Source organism: Rhineura floridana, chromosome 5 (assembly GCF_030035675.1).
Source record: "Rhineura floridana isolate rRhiFlo1 chromosome 5, rRhiFlo1.hap2, whole genome shotgun sequence".
Lineage (NCBI taxonomy): Eukaryota > Metazoa > Chordata > Lepidosauria > Squamata > Rhineuridae > Rhineura > Rhineura floridana.
In genome coordinates, this window is record NC_084484.1 from 140,852,128 (window position 1) to 140,877,711 (window position 25,584).

Consider the following 25,584-nt stretch of genomic DNA (forward strand, 5'->3'; position numbering starts at 1 on the left):
ACTGGGCACCAACCAGTTCATTTTGGAGCTTTCTCAGCACAGTCCAAAAAGTTTCTGATTTGCTAGGATAAAACAGATCCAAACTGATTTAAAGACTGACTCTATCAAGTGTAATAACACCCCTCATAAAGTAATATGGCAGCTGTCTCTCCTCCTTCAAAAGGTTCTTCTACATATGTGATGATTTTTTCTTTTCCCTTAATTGCTTCTTTTGCCTAGCTTTGCCAATAGTAGATGCTGACCTTTTGAGAACTGTGTTATTGCACATCCCATTCATTTCAATGCCCTGCACAGAAGATTCTTATCTTCTCACTTATTTCATCTGCATGCCAGCACTTTTCTACTGTGCACCTCTGCTCTATGGCACATTGCAATGGAGACTGTGTAGGCAGGAAAAGGCATCTCAGCTCTGGCTGTGCCCATCTGGTGCCTTCACATATTGTACACAAATGGGCCAGTGGAAGAAGAAGCTAGAAGGAAGTGACTCCACACTGCTCCCAAAATCTATGTATCAGCCCTAATTTCCATATTTCAATTTATGAATGGGAGTGACTTCTGAGAGCATTTCTCGTCTGTGTGCCATGCCTCTTCTTTCTAGGTAATCTGCCAGCCACATCAAGCCCACTGATCCTGCCCAGCTAGTCCCAGTGGTGCAGTTAGGTAATTTTAGACTCAGCGACTTCATAATCTCATGTTCTCCCCTTCAGATAGTAACAAGTATTGGATGGCTTTAAAAGAGGATTAGATAAATTTATGGAGGATGAGGCTATCAATGGCTATTGGCTACTAACTCTGATGGCTATGTTCTAACAGCTGCAGCACTGGGGGACTGGAGAAGATCTGCCCTGGGAGAGTACCTGAGCACCTGGGTGCTTGCTTGCTTGCTTTTCTGGGTTGCTGTCTCTTGAGACAGCTGAAGTCCCTGGTAAGTACTTCAAGGACTGGGACCCCCTGCCTGACCCTGACTCCAGAGAGAGGCTGCAGTTAATCTTGTAGCCTCTTGCATCAGCTCCTGGCTGGGTCAGGGGGCATAAAGACCCAGCTGTCTTTGGGCGGGGAGTCTGCTGCTGGCAGGGTTGCCACTGAAGTGGTGACACCAAAGGGTGTGGGCGCTACCCCCTGCTATTTTTTTTTTAGCCAATCCAGAGGAGATTGGTAGTGGGAAGGGCATATGGTGCATGTGTAGTTCCTGTGCAGGGTGAGAGCCTGTGCAGTGAACTGAACGATAGGAAAATGTCACCAGATGCCTTCATAGTGAGAGTCTGTAGTTGGCAGAAGGCTGACCCTCCCTGGGTGTGAGATGGGGGGAGTAGATGTGCCCTGTGTGAAAGGTATTGAGTGGGTCTGACTGTTCCCAATTATCTCAGAGGCCTACTGGGATAACCGGCTCAGGTAGGTTTTGTTGGTGGGCTATTGTTGCGTCCATATCATGTGTTTAGGAGCAATCTTAGTAAGGAAGAACATGGGTGATGCCACCCCAATTTCAGTGATCATGGGTACAGAGAGGTATGGCCATGGGGAGGTGGTGAACTACCATACAAGATGAGGGCAAGGCTATCTAGACCCTGTTCCTCCCTCCCATTCCTCACATGGATGGGTTCCTTGTTGCTCATCTGCTGTGCCCACTGGCCTCTGTGTGTTGTTGTTTAACACCAGATCAGTACACAATAAGACCACATGTATCCATGATTTGATTGTGGATGAAGGTGCTGATTTGGTGTGCATTACCGTGACCTGGGTGGGTGAGCTGGGAGGAGTTGATCTGACCCAGCTTTTCCCACTTGGATATTCGGTGCAACACCAGCACAGGCTGTAAGGATGGGGGGGGGAGGAGTTGCTGTGGTCTTCAGAACTTCCATCTCTGTCACCAGGAAACCAATCTGTCTTGGAACTGGCTGTGAAGGCCTGCACCTGGTCTCGGGCCAAGGAGACAGTAAACTAGGGATGCTGCTGGTGTACTGTCCACCCTGCTGCCCAGCAGCTTCTCTGACCAAGCTGATGGAGGCCAACTCAGCTGTGGTATTGGAGAAGCCCAGAACGATAGTTCTGGGTGATTTCAGTGTCCATGCTGGGGCTGCCTCTAGTGTTCCAGCTCAGGACTTCATGGCCTCCATGATGATCATGGGGCTGTCTCAAGTTCTCACCAGCCTGATGCATAGGGCAGGGCACACCCTCGACTTGGTTTTTGCTCCAGATGGAGGAAGGGGTGGTCTGGAGATGGGGGGGTGGATGTCACCCCATTGTCATAGTCAGACCACTTCCTTGTGAAGTTTAGACTTATGGCTCGGATCCTCCCCTGCAGGGGTGGTGGACAGATTAAGTTGGTCCATCTCTGGAGACTAATGGATTCCTGAATGCCCTGGTGGCATTCCAGTAGATAATGCAGGTGACCCTGTTGAAGCCCTTATCATGCTGTGGAACAGCAAGGTGTGTTGGGCTGTTGACACGGTTGCCTCTGAGCGCCCTCTCCAGCATTGCGGAGCCCGGTTTTCACCTTGGTACACCAATGGGCTAAGTGCAATGAAACAGGCTGGATTATGACTAGAATGCAAGCTGCAAAAGAAGTGTTATGAGGCTGATTGGGCACAAGTAAAATACTATAACCGTGCCTACTGTGTGGTGGTGAGGATGGCGAAGAAGCCCTACTTCTCTGCCACCATTGCATCCGCAAATAGCCATCCAGTGGAGCTTTTCCATATTGTGACCCTGATATTTTTACTTGATCTCTCAGCAGCTTTTGATACCATTTACCATGGTATCCTTCTGGGCCAACTTGGTGAGATGGATATTGGAGGCACTGTTTTACAGTGGTTCCAATCCTATCTCCAGGATTGTTTTCAGAGAATAGCATTGGGTGATTGTCTTTCGGCCCTCTGGCAGTTGTGCTGTGGGGTGCTGCAGGGTACCATCTTGTCCCCCATGCTGTTTAACATCTATATGAAGCCCTTGGGAGTGGTCATCAGGAGATTTGGGATGAGGTGTCAGCAGTACGCTGATGATACCAATCTCTATTTCTGTGTAACATCTGAATCGGGAGAGGCTGTGCAAGCCCTGGACTGGTACCTGGACTCGGTGGTGGGCTGGATGAGGGCCAGTAAATTGAGTCTGAATCCTAGCAAGATGGAGATGCTGTGGCTGGTGATTCCCAAGTTCAGATAATTGGTCAGTTGCTTGCTTTGGATGGGGTTGTACTCCCTGTGAAAGCAGGTTCATAGTCTGGGGGTGCTCCTCGATGCATCTTTGTCACCAGAGGCCCAGATGACCTTGGTGCTAGGAGTGCCTTTTACCAGCTTTGGCTGGTAAGACAGCTGCAGCCATTTCTGGACTGGGATAGCCTGACCACTGTTGTCCATGCACTGGTAACCTCCAGGCTGGATTACTGTAATGTGCTCTATGTGGGGCTGCCCTTGAGGTTGGTCCAGAAGCTACAGCTGGTGCAAAATGCAGCGGTGAGACTGCTCACTAGGGCAGGGTATCGCAAACATGTTACCCTGCTACTGAAAAAATTGCATTGGCTACGTATTAGCTACCAGGCTAAGTTCCAGGTTCTAGTTTTGGTGTACAAAGCCCTATACAGCTTGGGACCAGAATACCTGAAAGACCATCTTATGCCTTATATACCCAGTCAATTACTGCAGGAGGCGAGGTTTGCTTACATTTTCTCAGGGCTGACCCTACCATTAGGCATGGTGGGGCAGCTGCCTCAGGCAGCTGATGTTAGGAAGGTGGTATTGAGGGTTGCAGGACAGAGCTGCGTGTGCCATGTAGCCTGTCCTGTGACCCATAAGCTAGACTTCTCCAGGTATGGTGGAGGACACTATTCCATCACCAATGTGAAAATAAGATTCACCTGCTAATCCAGTTGGATTTTGAACATGGAATAGGCTGGATGCCAACTTCTTCATCTAATGTAGCAAAATATATTGGGCAGCCCTGCATCTTCTGCACACCTGAGTGCATTGGAGATGATGCTCTACACATACAATGCTCCAGAGACAGCCCACAGTATTAACAGGTCCAGGAATGTGCTGGCCCACCACATGATTTCATTGAGAAACATAGTTCTGTATGTGCTGTCTTACATGTTAATAGTACCCTTTGGTTTGTTTGGGTCCTCAGAATTTATCTTTTCCATTCTCCTGCTGGTTCAATGTGAACTGATACAGAATGACGATTTGGTAAATTGCCAAGCCACCTTCCTTTCTTGCTGGCTGTTCCTTAGATATGCACCACCAGAACTCTGCCCTCTGAGAGCACAGATGTAAGAGAGGAGGAGACTGAGAGTCAGGGAAATATCCATGGAAGAAAAATGTGTCCGAAGCAAGGGAATTGGAGAAAGTGATCAATAGACCATGGTTGGATCCACAAAGCAAATGAGAAACAAGCTCTTTGAAAGTGGGACTCCAAAAAGAAAATGACGTTGTCTGTGGCTGTGAAAAGAGATACTATCTTTCATTATGATGACCAACCCTCATCTACACAGGAAAGTTGCAACAAATCCCCCAAAGGTGTCATGCATCTGAAAACACGCAAAAGTCTTTGAGGAAACCACAAAAGGAAGAACATGAGCAACAGAGATGTCATTTCTGAGTCCCTGGATGTTTGTTTCAGAGAGTGTTAACTCATTCATAGACCTCTGAAACTTTCTTGTGAGTGTTGTTATAAAAAATTGTGCCAGCTTAATGCAAAGAATTCTAGTGTGGAAGGACAATTCAGTGTTCCACAACAACCTGGCCAAGGGGAAGCTGCTTTGTAGCATGGTGTGAGAACTCAAATTTCTAAGCACACAAACACTAGCATCCAAACTGTTTGCAGTGAGAACAACCAAGGTGGACAGAAGGTAGATTGGAAACTGTTGGTAGATCTTTGGGTGACTTGTGTTTAACAATAGCAATAAAATTTAAAAACTCCCCACCCTAAATTAGCTTGTAGAAAAATATTTGGTGGAAAGCCAGAAGTGAATTTTTATGTGAAATGATGTATGAACTTCGTTCTGCTCATGATCACAGATTCTTGATGTGCTCAGAGGCACCCTGTTCCTCAATTCTTGGTGTATGCCTGCCTGCTATATTGCACTATATTGCTTTGGTTGGTGGACCCCAGGGTTCTAGTAAAAAACAAAGCAGATCCTGGAAGCTGGAAGCCTCACCACCCTGACCTAGAATATTGAGTTTTGTGTCTGTTGTCACACATATTTCTGTTTCATTGAGAACCTTTGAACCTGAACAGCAAGTATGAAAATAACATCTCTGGGGTTTTGAGGTTGTCAGTTGTCACATTTTCAGAATCAGATATGCATCTGAACTTCCACAGCTAGCAGGCTTGCTAGTTCTATATACTGAAAGTTGTGAGTTAGGAGTCAGACAGGACAAACAAACCTATTGAATTCATCTGTGTGTGCTCTTGTTAAATACAAATCAACTGAGTTTAGACATGGAGCACTGCATGCTGGGAATTATAGTCTGAGAGGGGAATTGGGGAGGAAAGAGGACAGCTTGGAGGTAGAGTGGTGTTGAAGCAGTGGTGTTGAATACAGTATCATTTTTGGTAAGCTATTGTTTTGTAATCAGACTTGACAAAACTTGACTCCTAGCGCATCTGGTCATTATCTACAATAAAAAACCTCCACTTTGAAATCACAGGTCTCAAGAACAAAAAGCTCTCTGCATGGGTCCCAGGGCATGGTATGAAAGTGCATAATGCAGCAAATTTGCTGAAACTCATTTTCTGTGAGCCTTGTCAGTGTTGGATGGGAGACTGCATGTGAACCCTGTATTTGTCACATGTGGCACTGTTTCCATTAAGTTGGAGTTGTCTGCCACCCAAAACCATGTCATTCATCTCACTGCCCACTGTGGCAAAATTATGTAATTTACATAATTAACTGCATAAATCACATTGTCATTGTTATTCTACCCTATTCATTTATGTACACCGCCCAGAGAGCCTTCGGGCTTAGGGCGGTATATAAATTAAATTAAATAAATTAAATAAATGTGAAGGAAACACAATGCAAAGGGGGGGACGACTAATCAATTACATATTGTTTGCAGACTGAAAGCAACAACAGGAAATACCAATCATATTCACTGGATTGCTTTCTGTTCTGGACATGAGCTGAATAAGCAAACATCAGCAATTTCTACTCCTGCTTCCAGTTACATTGAAATTCTCCATCTCTAACAGGGGCACAGGTGGGAGTGCCAGACTGGCTCTGCGCAGCCCTAACCTTGTTGCTGTTTCACTCCTGTCCCATCTATATAAACAGCAGCAATGCCAGTGTCCGGAGGGCAGCTCTGTGGCATTGCCCCACCATGCCAGCCAATCCTGGCTTTGTTTATGGAGATGCCACTGGTTCACTTTTAAAAATATAAAAATAAATCTGCACTGAATGGATGTGTTTTTCATTAAGTGTCAGTTGTGCATCTATCAGTGGATTGCCACCTAACTGTTTATGCACTTCTTGTAGCTTTTAAAATGCAAATCAATATTAATTCTTCCAAGAGGAATGGAGACACTTTTTAGAGACTTGTCTGCAGAGCAGCTTCCTGCTGCACAGATATACAATGTTGGTTTCCAAGATTTCTAATCCCTCTGTTTGTGTTTGCTTGTCTATATCTCATTATAAGCAATCTTGTGGCTTAAACAGCCATGGGCTATTCTGTGCCAGAAATACTGGCCCTAAATGTTGATTGTGTGGTTTTCTTCCCATTCCACATGGCCAAAGGATTTCATTTTCTGCCAGTTCCATAAACCATCTTTTGACATTAGTTTTTAAAAATCTCTTAGAGAAGAGCTGAATGTTGATTCCCATTGAATTGAAACAATACAACTAAGCACAGTCATCATGTAGAATTAAAAAGCCAACGGCACCCAAATGAATACGTTTTCCCCATCAGCTTGGATGGCTTTAAAAGAGGATTAGACAGATTTTTGGAGGATGAAGCTACCAGTGGCTGCTAGCCATAATGGCTATGTTCTCCCTCTACTGTAGGAGGCAGTAAGTCTCTGAATATCAGTTGCTGCAAACCACAGGAGGGGAGAATGCTGTTGCGCTCAGGTCTTACTTTTGGGCTTCCCTTTAGCATCTGGTTGGCCACTGTGAGAACAGGATGCTGTACTAGATGGGCCACTGACCTGATCCAGCCCGCTGTTCTTATGTTCTTAACATTCTTCTTAGTGACTGACATGGGGATGACCTTGTGAGTTTTAGGCATCTTGCGATATCAGAAACGCAAGAAGCTGCCTTATACCAGGTCAGATTTCGTTCATCTGAGTGGATCTTTTCCATCACCTGCTACCTGATCCTTTTAACTGGAGATGCCAGAGTGTGATCCTGAGATCTTGTGTACACATAGTGTATGCTCTGTCACTGAGTTCTGGGTCCCATATTGTTACCTTACTGAGAGCAAACATAAGGGGAGCCCATCACTTTCATGCCCTGTGAGAGCCCAGAAGCATATCTCTATTGGAAACTGGACTAGATTGTCTTTTGGCAAGACAGTTCTTCCATTCTTATGTTTCCTAATGAAGTGAACTTCAGAGAGCAGCAAAAGAGGGCATTTGCCAGTAACAGTGCTACCCCTGCCACTTTGCACAGAATATTCAAGAATATCAGATGCAGTGTTGCCTGTCTCACCTTTTATGGGCTAGGGATTTGCATGCTTCACCTCTTCCAGTCTAGGGCCCCGTGCTCAAGTGCCCCCGCCCCAGTTTTGAAGCCAACTAACTATTTTTAAACATTTTTATCAATATCAGTGACAAAGATAAGACAGAACTCTGTTTTTATTAAAATGCTACTCAGATGCTCTTCTAATTCCAGACATTTGCAGGTCAGTTGTAGTGACGATGTGAAAAGGGCATTCTAGACATACTCAAAGATACCCCTTTTGTTATTACATGCTATGCTTCAGGGTTGAGCCTTGTGAGTGAAAACAATGGGGAAGGCATCAAGAGACTACTTCAGAAATGATGTGTTGCAAATCAAGGGTGCAGTTTAGTAAATATATAAGAAACGGTTGCATACATTTAGGATCATTAGAGATCAGCACAGCGGTGCTCCCATCTAAAAAGAAAAAAGAATTTGCACATTCTGTGACAGCAAGCAGAATGTTCTGGGGCATTACCTTATTAGTAATTATTAACCCTTATTAGTGCTGCAACCATAATCTAGGACACCCAACAATTGTACATTGTTTCTGAAATAACATCTGTTTAGGTCATGAGAGCTGATCTTGTGATTTTGGAGCACCAAATAATACTTGCTAAATCAGCAGATTACTGGCTTCTAGCAAGAACAAAAAAACCACACTGTAATAAGAAAACAATACCAGAGAGGAAGAAAGGCATTCTCACACCAAGTGAGCTTATTTTTGTTCTGACACTGCAGAACAAATATGGTTTACCTAGATTGTTCAAAGGAGGACATATAAAATGGTTGTAAGGTCATACATGTATTAGACATACAATAGAAATCCAAGTTCACATCCAAGATGGACACAGACATTCAAACTGGATATAGGCTTGCTAATACAATACAAAGCATATTATTAACTAAACTCTTTCGGAAAAGTCAGCTTCAGTCAGAAAGTCCCATTTATGATACAGAATGAACAAGAGGCGGTAGAATACTTCTGTAAACAAAAGATGTCTTCATGAAAAATGTTTGGGCATGAGATTAGGATTTTTGCATCTGAAATTGTCATTAGTTTTAGCAAGGAACCTCCCACTTTTATTTATTTGTTTATTTGATTGTTTGGTTTTAAACTCTGCTTCCTTGCTTGCAGGATCTTCATTTACCTCGTGATATTGTTTTCACTTCCTCTCCAGATCTTTTTGCTATTTTAGCTGATTATTTGCTTGACTGGCTTTCCTTTTTTCAATACTACTCTTCTAAATTTCCTCGGGTTCTTCCTTCACATGCATTGGGCTTCTTTAGCAGTCCATGACAATATTGGTTTCTCTGCCTCCATCACTGTCTCTTTCCCCAACTCCCTTGTATAATCTGTAAACTGCTGCAGTTTTTGAAGGTGAGAGCTGCTGTATCAGAATATAATCTCCTAGGCTAAAATGCTGGAAATAGGTCTGTTAAAGCATCCAGCCTTGCCACTGTGGGGCTGTTTTCTGCAGAAGGATTTGAAAACTATTGTCCAACCTCATTTTAAAAACCCAGGGCCATCAGATTAAGATTCTCTTCTACAGACAGTATCCTGGTGCCATGCATCAACTGTTCTTTAACATTCAATCTAAATTCCTCTTCCTTAATTTTGACCCACTAATCCCCCTGTATACTGGTGAGCTATTATTATCTGTTATTAACATTCACATACCGTCAATAAGTGTTGTTCTCTGCCAGTGTTTGATTATTTCATATTTCAGTAAAGCTTTCTTTAACTGTCTCTTCTACTTTTTGCAGGTGGGGGGATGTAACGAAAAAGAAGGAAGAGCATTACCTGGACAAGGTCAGTGTTCAGAACCACATTGCATCATGTTTAGTTGCTCCAAGGACACTATTAACCCTTTGAAGCACACACACAAAAAACCCCTAACCGCTCCCAATCTGTTTCCATTACAGCATTCAAGTAAATATTGTACACATTTGTTTTTACCACAGCTAGGGTATTTGTCCATTTTGGACTCTCTTTCTCATTTTTTCTAGTCCTAAATTCAGTTTTTCACATTTCCATGTCAGTTTATGAATATTTTTTTTAAAAAACAGTCATCATTAGTATTTTACTACAAATTTATCCTAATATGAACATTTCTATACTTAAAGTTGTCTAACATACATGTTTTTGCAAGCAATGTTCTCCTAATGAACTACATTTTTGTATGTTACTTTCACAAAGAGATACATTTTTATGCACACTTTACCCTAGTATACGCACTTTTGTACACATTGCTTGGCTAGAGAAGTGCACTGCAAAATTCTGAGAAGTGCAAATTTTGAAGGATGGCTGTGTTTCAGTTCACATATTGTTTTGGGCAGTGTGAATTAGGTAGATTTGTCTTCAGTTGTGAATTGAACTGAATTTTGCCCTCATCCCTAATCATAGCCTGCCTAATTGCATTGGTTCTCTTCTCTTTGAACCGCCCAATAATCAGAGTGAGGCCGGTTCCTAGATCTTCGACTGCTGCTGTGTAATGCCAGGTCTGTGGTACAGAAAACATCTCTCATCCATGACATGATCATGGATGAGAACGCAGACCTGATGTGCATTACGGAAACTTGGCTGGATGAGGCCTCAGCTCCTGTGCTTGAGGCCATGTGTCCAGCCGGTTTCCAGTACGCACAGCTGACTCCCTGACCGAGGTGCTGGAGGTGGTCTCGGCTGTGCGGGTTCTTTCCCCCAACCTTCTGGTTTTGGGGGATTTCAACCTGCATGCCGAGGTGGCTCTCATTGGAGCCCCTTGGGATTTCATGGAAACCATGACTTCCTGGGAACTGCACCTTAGTAATTTTGGGCCCACCCATGTAGCCGGTCATGCTCTCGACCTTGTATTTGTCTCGGGAGGGGGAGGTAGTGCTCTGAAAATGGGGATTATTTCTTCAGACCCCGTGTCATGGTCAGATCACTATTTGGTGAAAATGGACCTCCTATTGCCGCACACCCTCCGCAGGGGACAGGGACCTATTAGGATGGTCCGCCCCAGACGCCTGATGGAACCAATAGGAGTCCTGAGTGTGCTGGGAGATTTGGAGCTGACTGAAGACCACCCGGTTGAAACCCTGGTGACAGAGTGGAACAGGGAGATCTCCGGGACAATAGACCGGGTGGCCCCGAAATGTCCTCTACCCCTGAATAGAGCTCAAACCGCGCCATGGTATACACCACGGTTGCGGGGTTTGAGGCAGGAGGTGAGACGACTAGAACTCCGGTGGCGGAAATCTCGCTCAGAAGATGATCGGACACAGGTTAGAGCAGCAATAGCAGCCTACCAAGTGGCAACAAAGGCAGCAAAGAGGGGTTTCTTTGCTGCCTCTATTGCATCTGCCGAATGTTGTCCCAGGAGGTTGTTCCAGGTGGTCTGCAGCCTGGTCGGTCCAGTTGCGCAGGAACCCTTGGAGCACTCTAAAGCCTCCTGTGACGCATTTGCGAAACATTTTGCCGATAAAATCGATCGTCTGAAGAGTTTGATTCCGTACGCCGTGGATACAGGAAGCAGGCCAGAGACGGTCAGTTGCGATCCTGTCCGGTGGGATCGGTTTCAGCCTCTTCCCTCTGAGGAAGTGGACAAGGTGCTCTCTACTGTGAGACCGACCACCTGTTTGTTTGATCCTTGCCCCACATGGCTCATTATGAGCTGCAAAGAGAGACTGAGCGAAGGGATCAAGGCGGTGGTAAATGCCTCCTTGGAAAAGGGGGCACTGCCATCTGCCCTCAAGGAGGCGGTAATAAAGCCCATCTTAGAAAAGCCCTCCTTGGATCCCCAAGATTTGAATAACTTCCGCCCAGTCTCCAATTTACCATTTTTGGGCAAGGTGATCGAACACGTGGTGGCCAAACAGCTACAGACACACTTGGAGGAAGCAGACTATTTAGATCCATTCCAATCGGGCTTCAGGACTGGATATGGAACTGAAACAGCCTTGGTCGCTCTAGTGGATGATTTGAGGAGGGCGTTGGATAGGGGCGTTGGATAGGGGTCCTCCTGGATCTCTCTGCGGCTTTTGATACCGTCGACCACGGTATCCTTTTGGATCGCCTGGAGAGAATGGGAATTGGGGGCACTGTGCTAAAGTGGGCACCAATGAGTAGCATTGGGGGAGGAGGTTTCAGACCCTTGGCCTCTTAATTGTGGTGTGCCACAGGGCTCTATCCTCTCTCCCATGCAATTTAACATCTATGTAAAGCCGCTGGGGGCTATCATCAGGAGATTTGGGCTGCAGTGCCACCAATATGCGGATAACACTCAGCTCTATCTCTCATTTAAGTCCTCACCGGAGTTGACTGTGGAGACTATTTCCAAGTGCCTGGAGTCCATAAGTGAATGGATGGGAGGTAACAGGCTGAAACTGAACCCTGACAAGACCGAGGTACTGCTGGTGGGAGACAAGAGAAGATTAGGAGATATTGACCTGGTGCTGAATGGGGTTAGTTTGCCCCTGAAGGACCAGGTTCGCAGCCTCGGGGTCATTCTGGACTCCCAGCTGTCCATGGAGGCTCAGGTATCAGCAGAGAGCCGGGCAGCTTGGTATCAATTACATCTGATACAGAGGCTGCGACCCTATCTTCCAGTTCATCTGCTCCCGCGGGTAGAGCATGCCCTGGTCTCCTCTCGCTTAGACTACTGTAACGCGCTCTACGTTGGGCTACCCTTGAAGATGGTCCGGAAATTACAGCTGGTACAGAATGCGGCGGCACGATTGATTAAGAATAGCCACCGGCGGGATCACATCACCCCAGTGCTTGAAGATCTGCACTGGCTACCAGTTGTTTACCGAGCCCAATTCAAGGTGTTGGTGTTAACCTTTAAAGCCCTACACGGTTTCGGTCCAGTGTATCTAAAGGAGCGCTTCCAGCATCACCAAGTATGCCGCCTGACGAGATCAGCCTCTCAAGACCTTCTCTCGGTCCCACCAGTTAGAACAGCTAGACTGCTGCGGACCAGAGAGAGGGCATTCTCGGTTGTGGCCCCCACCCTCTGGAACTCTCTGCCATATGACCTACGCCATGTCCCCTCCTTGGTAGGCTTCCGCCAAGGACTAAAAACATGGCTGTTTCAGTGGGCATACAGAATCACTAGTTAATTTTAATTCTGTAGTGTACAGATGTGGGTAAATTGAATATGTTATGATTGTATTTATATGTGTATTTTAAATTTTAATTATGTACGCCGCCTAGAGTGGCTGTTTATTCAGCCAGATAGGAGGCCTAAAAATAAAATTTTATTATTATTATTATTATTATTATTATTATTATTATTATTATTATTGTTATTGTTATTATCTAGTCATCTCTGAAGTTCCCATTCAAGGGCTTCCCACAATCTCAGATAAGAGGGGAAGTTGCATACAGCAAGGATGGGGAAACTGCCACTCTCCATATGTTTTAGACTGCACCCCCATCATCCCTGAACATGGGCTGATGGGACTTGGTGTACAACATCTGGATCACCACAGGTTCCCCATCCCTGATTTAAGCCTTTGCCTCTGATTCAAGACACCAGAGTAGCCCTTATCAGTAATGTGGGGGTGGGATTTGACTATGTTTCTCCTCTTAGCAGGTGGTAAAATACTTGAATGATTAATTAGTCATGTCCTCAGTAACTATTTTTCTCCCTTCATGACCCTATTTTTGGTGTGCCATCACAGGGGAGGGGTGGGGGAAGACTCAACACAAATTATTCAGCCTTGAAAAGTGTCTGTGTGAGGGACAATATACAATATGTGGCCCCTCTGTCTGAGGTAGTCCTTCATAAGAGCAGGCAGTGGAACATAAGGCACTGCTTTATATGGACTCAGACCATTGGTCCTTCTAGGTCAGTACTGTCCAAGCTGACTGGCTGCAGCTCTCCAGGGATTCAGACTGGAGTCTTTCCCAGCCCTATCCGAAGATGCCAGAGACTGAATCTGGGATCTTTTTGCATGCAAAGCACTTGCTATTGAGCTACAGCTCTTTCCTTTGTGGGGCAGGGAGGATTCAAACCACTCCAGGAGGGGCCCAGGTCTTGATGTAGAGGCCTGCCAGGTTTCTTCCCATGCCTGGCAACATCCTGGATGTGTGAAAGAGCCTTGAGCCTCATGGCATCCTGTACCCCTTTTGGCATCAAGTAGTTTTTCCTGCTTTTTCCTCCATGTACTTTCTTTGGTGCCAATGGAAGTTTCTCTCCCAGGAGAGCTGGGGGGACTGTGGAGGGGCAGAAAAGGTTAAAACTGTCCTCCCTGCATGCTGTGACCCTGATCTTGTTTCCTTCCACCATGATTCTGCAGCTGCTGTTGCTAAAGGAAGAAAACCACCAGACATGTTAAATGCATCAACACGTATAACATCAAGGTATTGTGTGCATTTAAGAGAGTGCCCCCCTCCAGACATCCTTTTCATTGTACATTCATTATGATTTGTGCTCATGATGCTATCTGGGTAGTCACATGTGATCCTGCTTTCAAAACTATTTGCGCCTGCAGAAGTTTTGGGGTGGTCGCACTGCTTCATTTCCAATCAGTGCATATCCTGTAACTTCCTGCTGAAATCCCATAAGTTTTTACGCCACAACTGTGGTACTATAGCTCTTCAACAGCAATAATGTGGTAGTATTGTGGAGGCACTGTAGAACAAACTAAAGCAGAATAAATCCACCACTAATGCACTATTAGTTGCATGAACATGTAGAATATACCGGCAATAAAACACCACTTTGGAGGGACCCAGAGATTTAACTTATGTGTCAATATCTAAGAAAAGCAAGTGGAAAAATGAGATGAGTAGACTCAGTCTGTTGAATTATAAAAATAGATACCTCCTTTTGGGGAAGCCATGCACCGATTCTCTTTGTAGCTTTGCAGCCTTAATTTAAAATGTGAAGTGCTTTTGAGGGGTGAGGTGAGGTGAGGTGAATAGATTGTGATATGGAAGTCTTGTGCCTCAGGCACATTGGTTGTGCATTATCACATTTCTCAAGATTCTCCAGGCTGTTATAGTTGGGACATGCTTCTTAACTGCTATTTTCTGGTGTCACTGCTGGCTAGGGCAGAAGCTCCTAGACAGGTTGAAATCAGGGGAGGGAAATGGCCCTTTGATACTGCTCTAGGAATTATGATCTCTCTGCTGAAAATGGGAACATTGGCATTTCCTCACTCCACCCCAGATGAAGCAGCTATGGCGGAGGAAGACTGCAGAGTAACAGCCTCATCACCGATATGCACGGATGACCTGAGGAAAGAACATAAATTGTACACGCCATAAAAGGTGCCAAGAGAGTCGTGACTGTACGCTTCACGTTCAAAGCTCTGCTGTGAGCAGTTTACGTTTACATAACTCCAGTCAGAAACATCCCAAAGCTCTATAGCCAATATGTAGCATGCATTTAAGTCTCCAGGGGGAAAAAAAGGCAGCTTATATTGGGATGGTATGTGGTCTGCAAGATGGATCACGCCACAGAGTAGCCTTTATTCAATCATAGAATCAGAAGGGACCTTGAAGTTTATTATTATTTTTTATTACATTTGTAGACTGCCCTTTGACAAGAGTTCTCAGGGCGGTTCACACTTGAAACCAAAATACAAAATAAAAGATGAGCAGCCAAACCAAAAAAAACACAATATCATCATAATAACCAGCTACAACAGAATATGTAGTCACAAAACAACAAACAGCAACACAATGAACTCTCATATGCAAAACAGAACAAATGCTTTTTCTGAAGATGATGAAAAGGTGTGAAGAAGGGGGCTAAGCGTACCTCCAGTGAGAGAGAATTTCACAACCGGGGAGCCATGACTGAGAAAGCCTTGCAAGGAGTAGAATAAGAATGCTCAGCTGAAAAAAAAGTCACTCTGTCTTCATCTAGCCCAGATGGGAGCTGACAACCTGTGAGCCAACTAGGAATGGGCGAGAATTTCAACTCAGTTCGCATTTATTTATTTATTATTTTATTTATTTATTCATCCATTCAAGCCGAATCTATCAAATTCGCACTTCCAACACAATATGAGAACTGAAACTCAGCCATCCTTCAAAATTCTGTTTGCCAACCAACCAATGTTTACAAAAATGCATATATTAGGGGAAAGTGTGCATAAAAATGAATATATGAGTGAAAATAACATTCAAAAATGCATTATATAATGATAAATGGCTTGCAAAAATACGTACATTGATCAAAACTGCCTACAAAAATGCGGTTGTTAGAAGAAATTCACACTAAAATGCTGGAGAATTTTCATGAGGATTTTTTTAAAAAAATTGCAAATTGTTGCAGAAATGTGGAGAACTGAATTTCAGCCTGGAAAAAAAAGAAACGGAGAGAACTGAAATTGACAGATCTTTCCATCCCTAGAACAATACTGACTATTAAAGACAGGCCATGCCGTCTGATGCTACAATGACATCTGGTGATTGAGAGATGCTTGTCTCATCCAGCTGTCTAAGTTGGCCTGCAGAAGTGGGGACAGAAAAGGTTCCTCACCCATGGCCTAGTGGCTTCCATCAACAGCTAGTTGCCCAGCCGAAGGAGTGCTGCAGACGTGGAACTATAAAGAACAGGTTTGCTTTCTAGGTCTCTCTAAGTCTCAGGACAAGAAGGATATTCTGATATATGTGGGGTTAATATCCTGGTTTGAACTGCTTGCTGTTCCTTCCTTCAGACGGTGGTACAGGTAGAACTGAATGACTGTCTGAGCCACAAGGCTCGTGGTTTGAGCTCTGTGGTGCCTCATAGCATTCTCTGCCCCTGATGCTTTGCTCCCTCCTGTTCTCTGCTTATGCTCAGTGCGATGAAAACTGAGAGCCAAGCTATTTGTGATGTTGCTGTGTGTAGTTCCCTGCCCCGTGTTTTCTTCTTTTTAAAAATTCATTTTTTATTTGCAAATTTAACGATGAAACAAGAGAACAAGAAAACAAAGAAATACAATCAATGAAATGAAATGAAATAAATAAAAATATGTTTTCTTCTCTTAGAGAATGCAACCACGGAGGCTGCAATCTGCAGTGGGACACCGGCATGGGGGGTAGCTTTAAACCTCCCCCCCACTCCTGGCAGTAGGGTTCCTGTGTTATGGGAGGAAAAGCAGCTGGTATGTGGTTTTTAGCAGGAAAAAAATGCCAGAGGGAGACAGAGTTAAGAAGCTCTTCCGCTGTGGCGGGGTGCAGCTCTGTGGCCACATTTTGAAAAAAGAAGACAGTGTCATGATGGAGAGTCACATTTAGTTTTGCCCTGAGGATTAATCTGCAAGGAAAGATGAAACAAGAGAAAATGTGCATGGCTTGGATAAATGAAAAGACGAGAAATTATTTAGTACTTGAAAGGTCTGTAATTAATAGGGTGACACTGCGCAAAGGAAAACTTAGGATGAGTCATTGGAAGAATGTTTCTGGAAGTGTGATCTGCCTAGGCAATGTTTTTGCCCATGTTCTTCTCAGTTCTATAGGAGCAGTATCAGAGAATGTAATCCACCAAGGGCCACACCTACTCTGTGCCTGCTCCCGTTGAGTTCTGCAGGGCTGGTATGGGAGCAGTGCTTGGTGGAATAGGACCATTTCCTTCCAAGCAAAGCAACAGAATTGATGCCTTGTTTTGAGTTGTACTCTCAGCCACCATTACTCCCTTCAGCCTTCATATTTTACGGGCAAACAGGGATCTCTGTCCAGCAGCCTTTCATGCTTTCTCAAAACCTTGCGGATAGTGTCTGAAAACAGCAGATGACAAAAAAGCTTGGAAAAAAACAGTGTGAAGAGAAATTCTGGCTTCTAAGGGCCAAAGGAGACATCAGGGCAGTCCCTACCATGGGGCAGAGTGAGGAAGCCACCTTAGGTGGAGCATGGGGAGGAGTGGGAAGTGGGTGGAGTTGGGTGTGCCGTGTGACCTGCCCGACACTCCTGAAACCAGCCTGCTGCCAACAGGTACTATGGAGGATGCTGTCCTGTCATCAGTGTTAAAGAACCATTTGGCTGCCTGGTTTGTACCTGGAATGGAAGAAGGCACCACTGTTTCCCCTCAGGCAGCAAAATGTCTTAGGCCATCTCTTTGAGGCATGACAGCAGCAATTCCTTGTGTTTAAACAAGGGCCTTTCCCAATCATACAGGAAGAGCAAGTGGGGTGAGTGGTTTTGATTTTAACAACAAAAGTGCATATGGGTGAGGAGCCCATTGGTGTATCTTTCTGCAGCCTCCTTCTTCCCTAAATTCTGATATAGGAAGTGACCTCAGCAGTCACTGCTGCCACAGTGCTGCCCTCCTCATTATGGCAGTGCTAATGCTTACCAGAGCTGGGACAGAACAGTGTAGGTGGGTGAAGCACCAGGTTGATGATGGCAGCCTCCACTAACAACCCTGTGCTCCCTTGTCTGTCCCATCTTGTTGCCCTACTTCACCCTTGTCCAGGGAAGCAACAATACCACTGCAACAGGAAGGGAGGGTGGCAGCAGCAGTGGCACACCTTATGTGTGTGCGGGACTTTGGCTGGGTAAAAAGTGCTCAGGGAAAGGAGTTGCAGGCAAGTAACCAATGGTGGGTCATGGGAATGTCTCTCATCTCTCAATTTCCATATTTATTTATTTATTTATTTAATTTAATTTAATTTATATACCGCCCTAAGCCCAAGGGCTCTCTGGGCGGTGTACATAAAATAAAACAGTCGGGAATATATAAATACAATAATACAATAAAATCAAGCCAACAAAGGTAAACAAAAATAATCAAACAACAGCAAAATACAACAATACATATAATAAAACGCATTAAAATGCCTGGGAATATAAAAAGGTTTTCACCTGGCGCCGAAAAGATAGCAGCGTTGGCGCCAGGCGCACCTCATCAGGGAGACCATTCCATAGTTCGGGAGCCACAACCGAAAAGGCCCTATTTCTAGTCACCACCCTCCGAGCTTCTCGATGGGATGGTACTCGGAGGAGGGCCTTAGATGTTGAGCGCAGTGTACGGGTAGTTTCATATTGGGAGAGGCGCTCCACCAGGTATTGCGGTCCCATGCCATGTAAGGCTTTATAGGTCAAAACCAGCACTTTGAATTTAGCCCGGAAACAAATAGGAAGCCAGTGCAGACGAGCCAGAACGGGTGTAATATGAGCGGACCTTCTTGTCCGCGTCAACAATCTGGCCGCTGCATTCTGGACTAACTGTAGTTTCCAAACTGTCTTCAAGGGCAGCCCAACGTAGAGCGCATTGCAGTAGTCCAATCTAGAAGTTACCAGAGCATGAACGACTGAGGCGAGGTCGTCACTGTCCAGATAGGGACATAGCTGGGCTACCAATTGGAGATGGTAGAAAGCATTCCTTGCCTCTGAGGCTACCTGAGCCTCAAGAGACAAGGAAGAGTCGATAAGAACTCCCAAGCTACGAACCTGTTCTTTCAAGGGGAGTGTAACCCCATCCAGAACAGGGTGAACATCCACCATCTGGGCAGAGAAGGCACTCACTAACATCGTCTCGGTCTTGTCTGGATTAAGCTTCAGTCTGTTAGCTCCCATCCAATCCATTATCGCGGCCAGGCAACGGTTTAGTACGTTAACAGCCTCACCTGAAGAAGATGAAAAGGAGAAATAGAGTTGCGTGTCATCAGCGCACTGGTGACAACGCACTCCAAAACTCGTGATGACTGCGCCCAGCGGCTTCATGTAGATGTTGAAAAGCATGGGGGACAGAACCGATCCCTGCGGGACTCCACAATGGAGAGTCCAGGGTATCGAGCAATGTTCCGCAAGCACTACCTTCTGGTGGCGACCCACCAAGTAGGAGCGGAGCCACTGCCAAGCAGTACCCCCAACTCCCAACTCCGTGAGTCTTCCCAGAAGGATACCATGGTTGATGGTATCAAAAGCAGCTGAGAGATCAAGGAGAATCAACAGGGTCACACTCCCCCTGTCCCTCTCCCGACAAAGGTCATCATACAGGGCGACCAAGGCTGTTTCGGTACCAAACCCAGGCCTAAAACCGGATTGAAATGGATCGAGATAATCAGTGTCATCCAAGAGCCCCTGGAGCTGGCCGGCCACCACCCGCTCCAGAACCTTGCCCAGGAACGGAACATTCACCACAGGTCTATAGTTGTTCAAGTTATCTGGGTCCAAGGAGGGTTTCTTCAGGAGTGGTCTCACTACCGCCGCTTTTAGGCAGTCAGGGACCACTCCCTCTCGCAAAGAGGCATTGATTACCTCCTCGGCCCAGTCGGCGGTTCCGGTCCTACCAGCTTTCACCAGCCAAGAGGGGCAAGGATCCAGCACCGACGTGGTCGCCCGCACCAGTCCAAGGATCTTGTCAACATCCTCAAGCTGCACAGACTGAAACTCATCCAATAAATAAGGACAAGACCGTGTTCTGGATGCTTCATTGAATCCAGCTGCTATAATATTGGAGTCTAAGTCCCGACGAATGCTAGCGATCTTGTCCTGGAAGTGTCCAGCGAACTCATCACAGCGGGCTACAGATGACTCTATAGTATCCCGAGGGCCAAGATGTAAAAGCCCTCGTACAGTTTTAAAAAGCTCCGCTGGGCGGGAGAGTGATGCCTTAATACTGGCAGCAAAATATCTCTTTTTTGCTGCCCTCACCGCTGCTGTATATCGCTTAGAGCAGGCACTTACCAAGGCATAATTGCATTCGTCGGGAGTCTGCCTCCATCTGCACTCAAGCCTCCTCCTCTTTTGCTTCATCACTCTCAGCTCCGGGGTATACCATGGGGCTGCATGAGCTCTACATAGGAGGGGGCGCATGGGAGCGATCGTGTCAACCGCCCGAGTCATCTCCGTATTCCACAGTTCAACCAGAGCTTCAACAGGAGCGCCAATCTTCTCAGTCGGAAAATCCCCCAGAGCCCTTTGGAAACCCTCAGGATCCATTAATCTCCAGGGGTGGACCAGTTTAATAGGTCCCCCACCCTTGCAGAGGGAAAGGGTCACCGTGAGCCTAAACCTCAGCAAGCGGTGATCTGTCCATGACAATGGGGTAGATGAAAAACCCCCAACCTCCAGATCACCATCTCCCTGTCCAGTGGCAAAGATCAAGTCAAGGGTATGTCCCGACACATGCGTCGGGCCAGTAACAAACTGAGACAGCCCCATGGTTGTCATGGACGCCATGAAGTCCTGAGCCGCCCCAGATAAAGCAGTCTCGGCATGGACGTTGAAGTCCCCCAGTACCAGCAGTCTAGGGGACTGCAACAATACCTCCGAGACTACCTCTGTCAGCTCAGTTAGGGAATTTGTTGGGCAGCAGGGCGGGCGGTACACCAACAAAATTCCCAGCCTGTGTCTCTGGCCCAGCGCAAGGTGGAGACACTCCAATCCAGTCGTCACCTGTACAGGGTGCTCGGTGAGTGAGAAAGAGCTCCTATAGACTACGGCGACCCCGCCTCCCCGACCTTTGGCTCTACCATGATGCTGAACCGTATACCCAGGTGGGCAAAGCTGGGAAAGAGCAACTCCTCCTGTATCACCCACCCAGGTCTCGGTTATGCGCGCCAGGTCAGCCGCCTCGTCCACAATTAAATCATGAACAAGGGAGATCTTATGCTGGACAGACCTGGCGTTTAACAACAGCATATGGAGATCCGAAGGCTGACTGATAGGACAACCAGCAGTCCTGGGGATATGAGGAGAACCGGAACGGGTCACAGACACTACTTGTGTGGGACGGGTTCCCCTTACCTGGCAAGTCCTCCTCACAACACCATACCTCCCATTACCCATCACTATGCTAATTGGGGCCCCCGAAGGTCTCCCCGGTTGGTGTATAATACATTATCCCAGGCACATATTAAAACAGGTAAAAGCACCAACACACAAACACCGAGTCACATTCACATGAATAATAAAACACACACACACACACACACACACACACACACACACTTGATCAATAATACAAATACAGTAAACATACACAAAATAAACTCAAATAATATTAAATCGTTCCAACACATTCCAACTAAAGACACATAAACACTAACAGCTCAATCATTCACAAAAAAACAATACACATTCAGCATATGTATTACATCCAGGTGGCAGCAATGAGTTAAAATGTTGCAGTCTCAGAGTCACACCTAGGTTAACGACACTGATCGTTCTTAAAGGGGCCGTATACACACTCATACACAACATGCATTCAGCAAACACCAAACATCCAGTTAAAATTCACACATCAAACATAATCTCGCACTCTGCACATGGACGACAGTCCTGGTCCTCTCCTCATCGCAGGCACCGTCCTCAAACATCAAGACGAAAATTCAAATGAAGTTCAGATGATGGCGATGGCAAAGAGGTGCAAGCTGCCAAGGCCAAAGGCACCCCACAGTGATAAGATGAAAATCCCAAACGGCAGCAAGAGACGCGGCGACAGCACCAGCAGCATCAGACACAGCCACGCCCACGGCAAAACGCCGTGAATGGGACCCGCAGCCCGGCAGCGACCAGCCACCACCCCCCGACAAGCGACAAGGGAAACCAACCACAGGGAGAAGAGCAGAGCCCGGCAGCAGCAACGAAGAGGGCACAGCAACCGTGACGAAGGAAGCAGCAACCAGGACACAGCGACAGCGACGGTGACGGCGGACGGGAACGCTGTGGCGGCAACACCAAAAGCCGCAACGAAACACAGCGACACAGGCAACGGGGACGACCCAGGTCACCCCAGCAAGCAGCACGCAACGGCAGCAGCCCAGCAAGATCATGCAAGCCGCAACAAACAGCAGCCGCAAGAGGCACGCAGCGCAGCACACACCAGCCGACAAAGGTAAAAGGCCTCACTCATCCCCGGCCTCGATTTTCCATTCCCTTCAGAGCCCACCGCAACCACTATCCAGCCACTGCTCCACTGCACCACTGTTCTCAAGGCAAATTCTCGGGGTAAGGTAAGATGAATAATACAAAATACAGTCCCAAGCAACTTCCTCACACTCCTGAACAGGCACAGGCACAGGCATAGAATATTTATGTCCAAAAGATGTTAAAATGATGTTAAAATGATGTTAAAAAATGATGAGCGGCAGGAGCTCCAAACACAAGCTCCTACACCTAAGCCGCCATTACATATGAATGGGGCAGTTCTGCATTTAAACTAAGGATGAGGGAGAACATCTGCTAAATTGGATTTATTACCAGATTTTGACATAATCTGTCAATTCACAATGTTTTCGGACCGGCATGGGTTTCTTGTGGTGGGTTGCAGCTGTCATCAGCATTTTTTTTAAAAATCAGCTCCAAATTTTATGTTTTTACCTTCATAATTGGCTTTCCTCTAAGCTGATGCATTCTTAACTGCTGTCAGGTGATAACGATCGCCATTTACATCCAATAACCTCCCTCCAATTTTCTCTTTATTTGTTAATTCTCAGAATTTCTCAAATAAAAGGTAGTGGTGCTGCTGATAAAATAATCCAAGAGCTAGCACAAGTCTGACATTTGCAGGGTTAAAATTTATTATTTAAATACACATTTTTAATTAAAGAAAAAAGAAGTGATTTACAAATATAAAATAATAATAATGAAATCATATCAGTAGCAATATTACTTTCTGCTTTTAAAACATATTCCACTCACAGTTTCCATTATATAAAAACACAGAATAAATAAAATGCAATTTTTGGTAAAAATTATTTGTTACTTTAATTTGTTTTTAAGATTAAAATTTAGCAAGAAAAGAAGAAGTTAAACTTAGCAGTGGCAGTCAACTTTTCAACAGCAAAAACCAGAACTGCAAGACAGAACAAATAGCGAAATGGCAGGGAGCAGTCACCTTTAAGCAGCACATCTATTAGCCTGAGGAAGAGACACTCAATGGGCAATTGTCTGTCTAACTGATATGTAAATACATACACCAAAAAGGTGAAACAATTGCTTACAGAGTAAGTATTTTCCTAAGCATTTTTGTTAGAAATTACATTATTTTATTTTATTTTTTGCATAAAAAAAAGAGTGGGTTGACAATTACAAAAACAATCAGGAACAAAAAAATGGCAGATCAGCACCAAAAGCTGTACTGTCAGAATTTAAATACATAGGAATCAGCCAGCGAATCCCATCCCTAGTTTAAACAAATCCCATGAATCGCTGTCATTTCACATATGATGAACTATAGGAGAGGGGCACTTCATGCAATGCAAATGGCTTAACGTGCAAGATAGCTTCACAGGAGATTACATTTTTTGTATGTTAAGCCATTTCCATTGCTTGAAGCCCCCTTCTCCTCTAGTTTATCCCTTGTGAAATGACAGTGATTCATGGGATTTGTGCTATTTCTTAAAATGATGCAGGAAATTTGCCTTGTGTGAAGTGGCCCTAAGAGGATATGCCTGCTGTGCCCTTGATAGACGCCAGATGGCATCCTTATAACATTGTAATGACAGCAGTCATTTCTGATCCACCCACTGACTACCAAGCAGTTTGTAGAAGGGCAGAAAAGTACACACACACAATGTTGTTTTGTAGTCTAAAACATACTGACTCAGTGCCAACAAAGTATCCAACAAAATCATTATAATCAAGAATAATAATCTGCAATTTGTGAGAAGCTCCCCAGAAAAAATGGTGGTAAGGGAAAACCTGTATGCACCAACATTTAGGGATGGATGAATCAGCCTATTTGCAGCCCATGTCAGTTTTGCAGGTATTCATTCATAAATCAATCATGCTTTCACATAAATTGTGATTAAACTCTCTCAAACACAGAAATTTGTCTTTATTCATATTTTTAACAAAATACATATTTTTGTATGCACTGTACCTTAAAATATGCATTTATATACAGTTTACCATATAATATGAATTTTGGCCACATTTTATACTAAAAATCTAAAATATGCATTTTTACATCCCTTTTCAATACTTTTTTTGAGCAGAAAATTGTATCACAAAACTTAGAGAAGCACAAAGACCAAAGGACAACTGCATTCCAATCTGTGTGTTAGTTCAGAAGTGCAAATCAAATAATGTTTACTTTAGTTCAATCAGTTCAGTCATGGACTGAACAAAATCCTCAAGCATCCTTTCTTCAACCTCCCACTTGCAAGATCAGACCTTGGGTTTGCAGACAGTGTGTCCCATGGTATCCCCATGATGATGATGATGATTTTGTGAATCATGTTTCACACAAGTCTCAAGGTGATTACATAAAAACAATGAAGAACAGTTTTTTTTCCAACACATATCTAAATAGATGAGCCAATGCAACAGTTGCACGCTATATGTAATTCCAGGTAATGATATCAGAAGTCCTAACTAAAATGTAATTTCAGGTAATGATGTTTCGTTGTTGGTGCCACAATACTCAGTAAAGGGGGGAAGAGTCTGCCTGGACCTTAAAAGGCAGCCCTATGTCAATAAGAGTCTAAGATCCTGTAATATGAGGGATTTCTATTAGGCAAATCGGGCTTTCCTCTTTATTCCTATTCCCCAATCAATATGATTTAGGGTTGCCAGATCTCCGGTTTTCTGCCGGAGTCTCCGGCAAAAGGGGGCCATCTCCAGCCTCTGGCCATAGTTTCTTTGAAGACGTTGATCTCCGGCTTTTGAGCGTTCTCGTCAGCCACGCATGCGTGATTGACACACACATGCGTGATGGCTGTGGCTGGCCGCCTTCCCGCCCTTTGTCATTGAGGCTGGCCTGCATCTGCTGGGCCGCATCTCCTAGGCCGCGTGAGCTGCGATGTGGGTGCCTTCTTTGAGTCGCCTCCCCTGCAGGGCCCCCCCAGCAGCAGCAGCGCCGGGCGTACAGTTAGAGGTAGGCCGAGGCAGAAACTGCTCAGTCCCATCGGAGCCGCTTCTGTCCATGGGCGACTAGAGCACGGCGTGGTTCTGGGTGGGGCAAGAAGGCCTCTCGGTTGGAGCAGCCGCTTAGAGGCAGGCTGGTCGGGGGGGAGAGAGAGAGAGAGAGAGAGAGAGAGCATGAGGGGTGAAGTAGCCAGCCATC

At 45.4% G+C, this 25,584-nt stretch overlaps 1 protein-coding gene across 2 annotated transcripts in view; it reads left to right on the plus strand.

Moving 5' to 3' along the window:
• Nucleotides 1-25,584, plus strand: part of LOC133385382 (lymphotactin-like) — a 104,718-nt gene that overhangs the window by 20,045 nt on the left and 59,089 nt on the right. For both annotated transcript variants that reach the window (XM_061628277.1, XM_061628278.1), the window contains one exon: nucleotides 9,416-9,461. In XM_061628277.1, coding sequence (XP_061484261.1) covers nucleotides 9,416-9,461 — 46 coding nt within the window. The remainder of the gene's footprint in view (nucleotides 1-9,415; nucleotides 9,462-25,584) is intronic.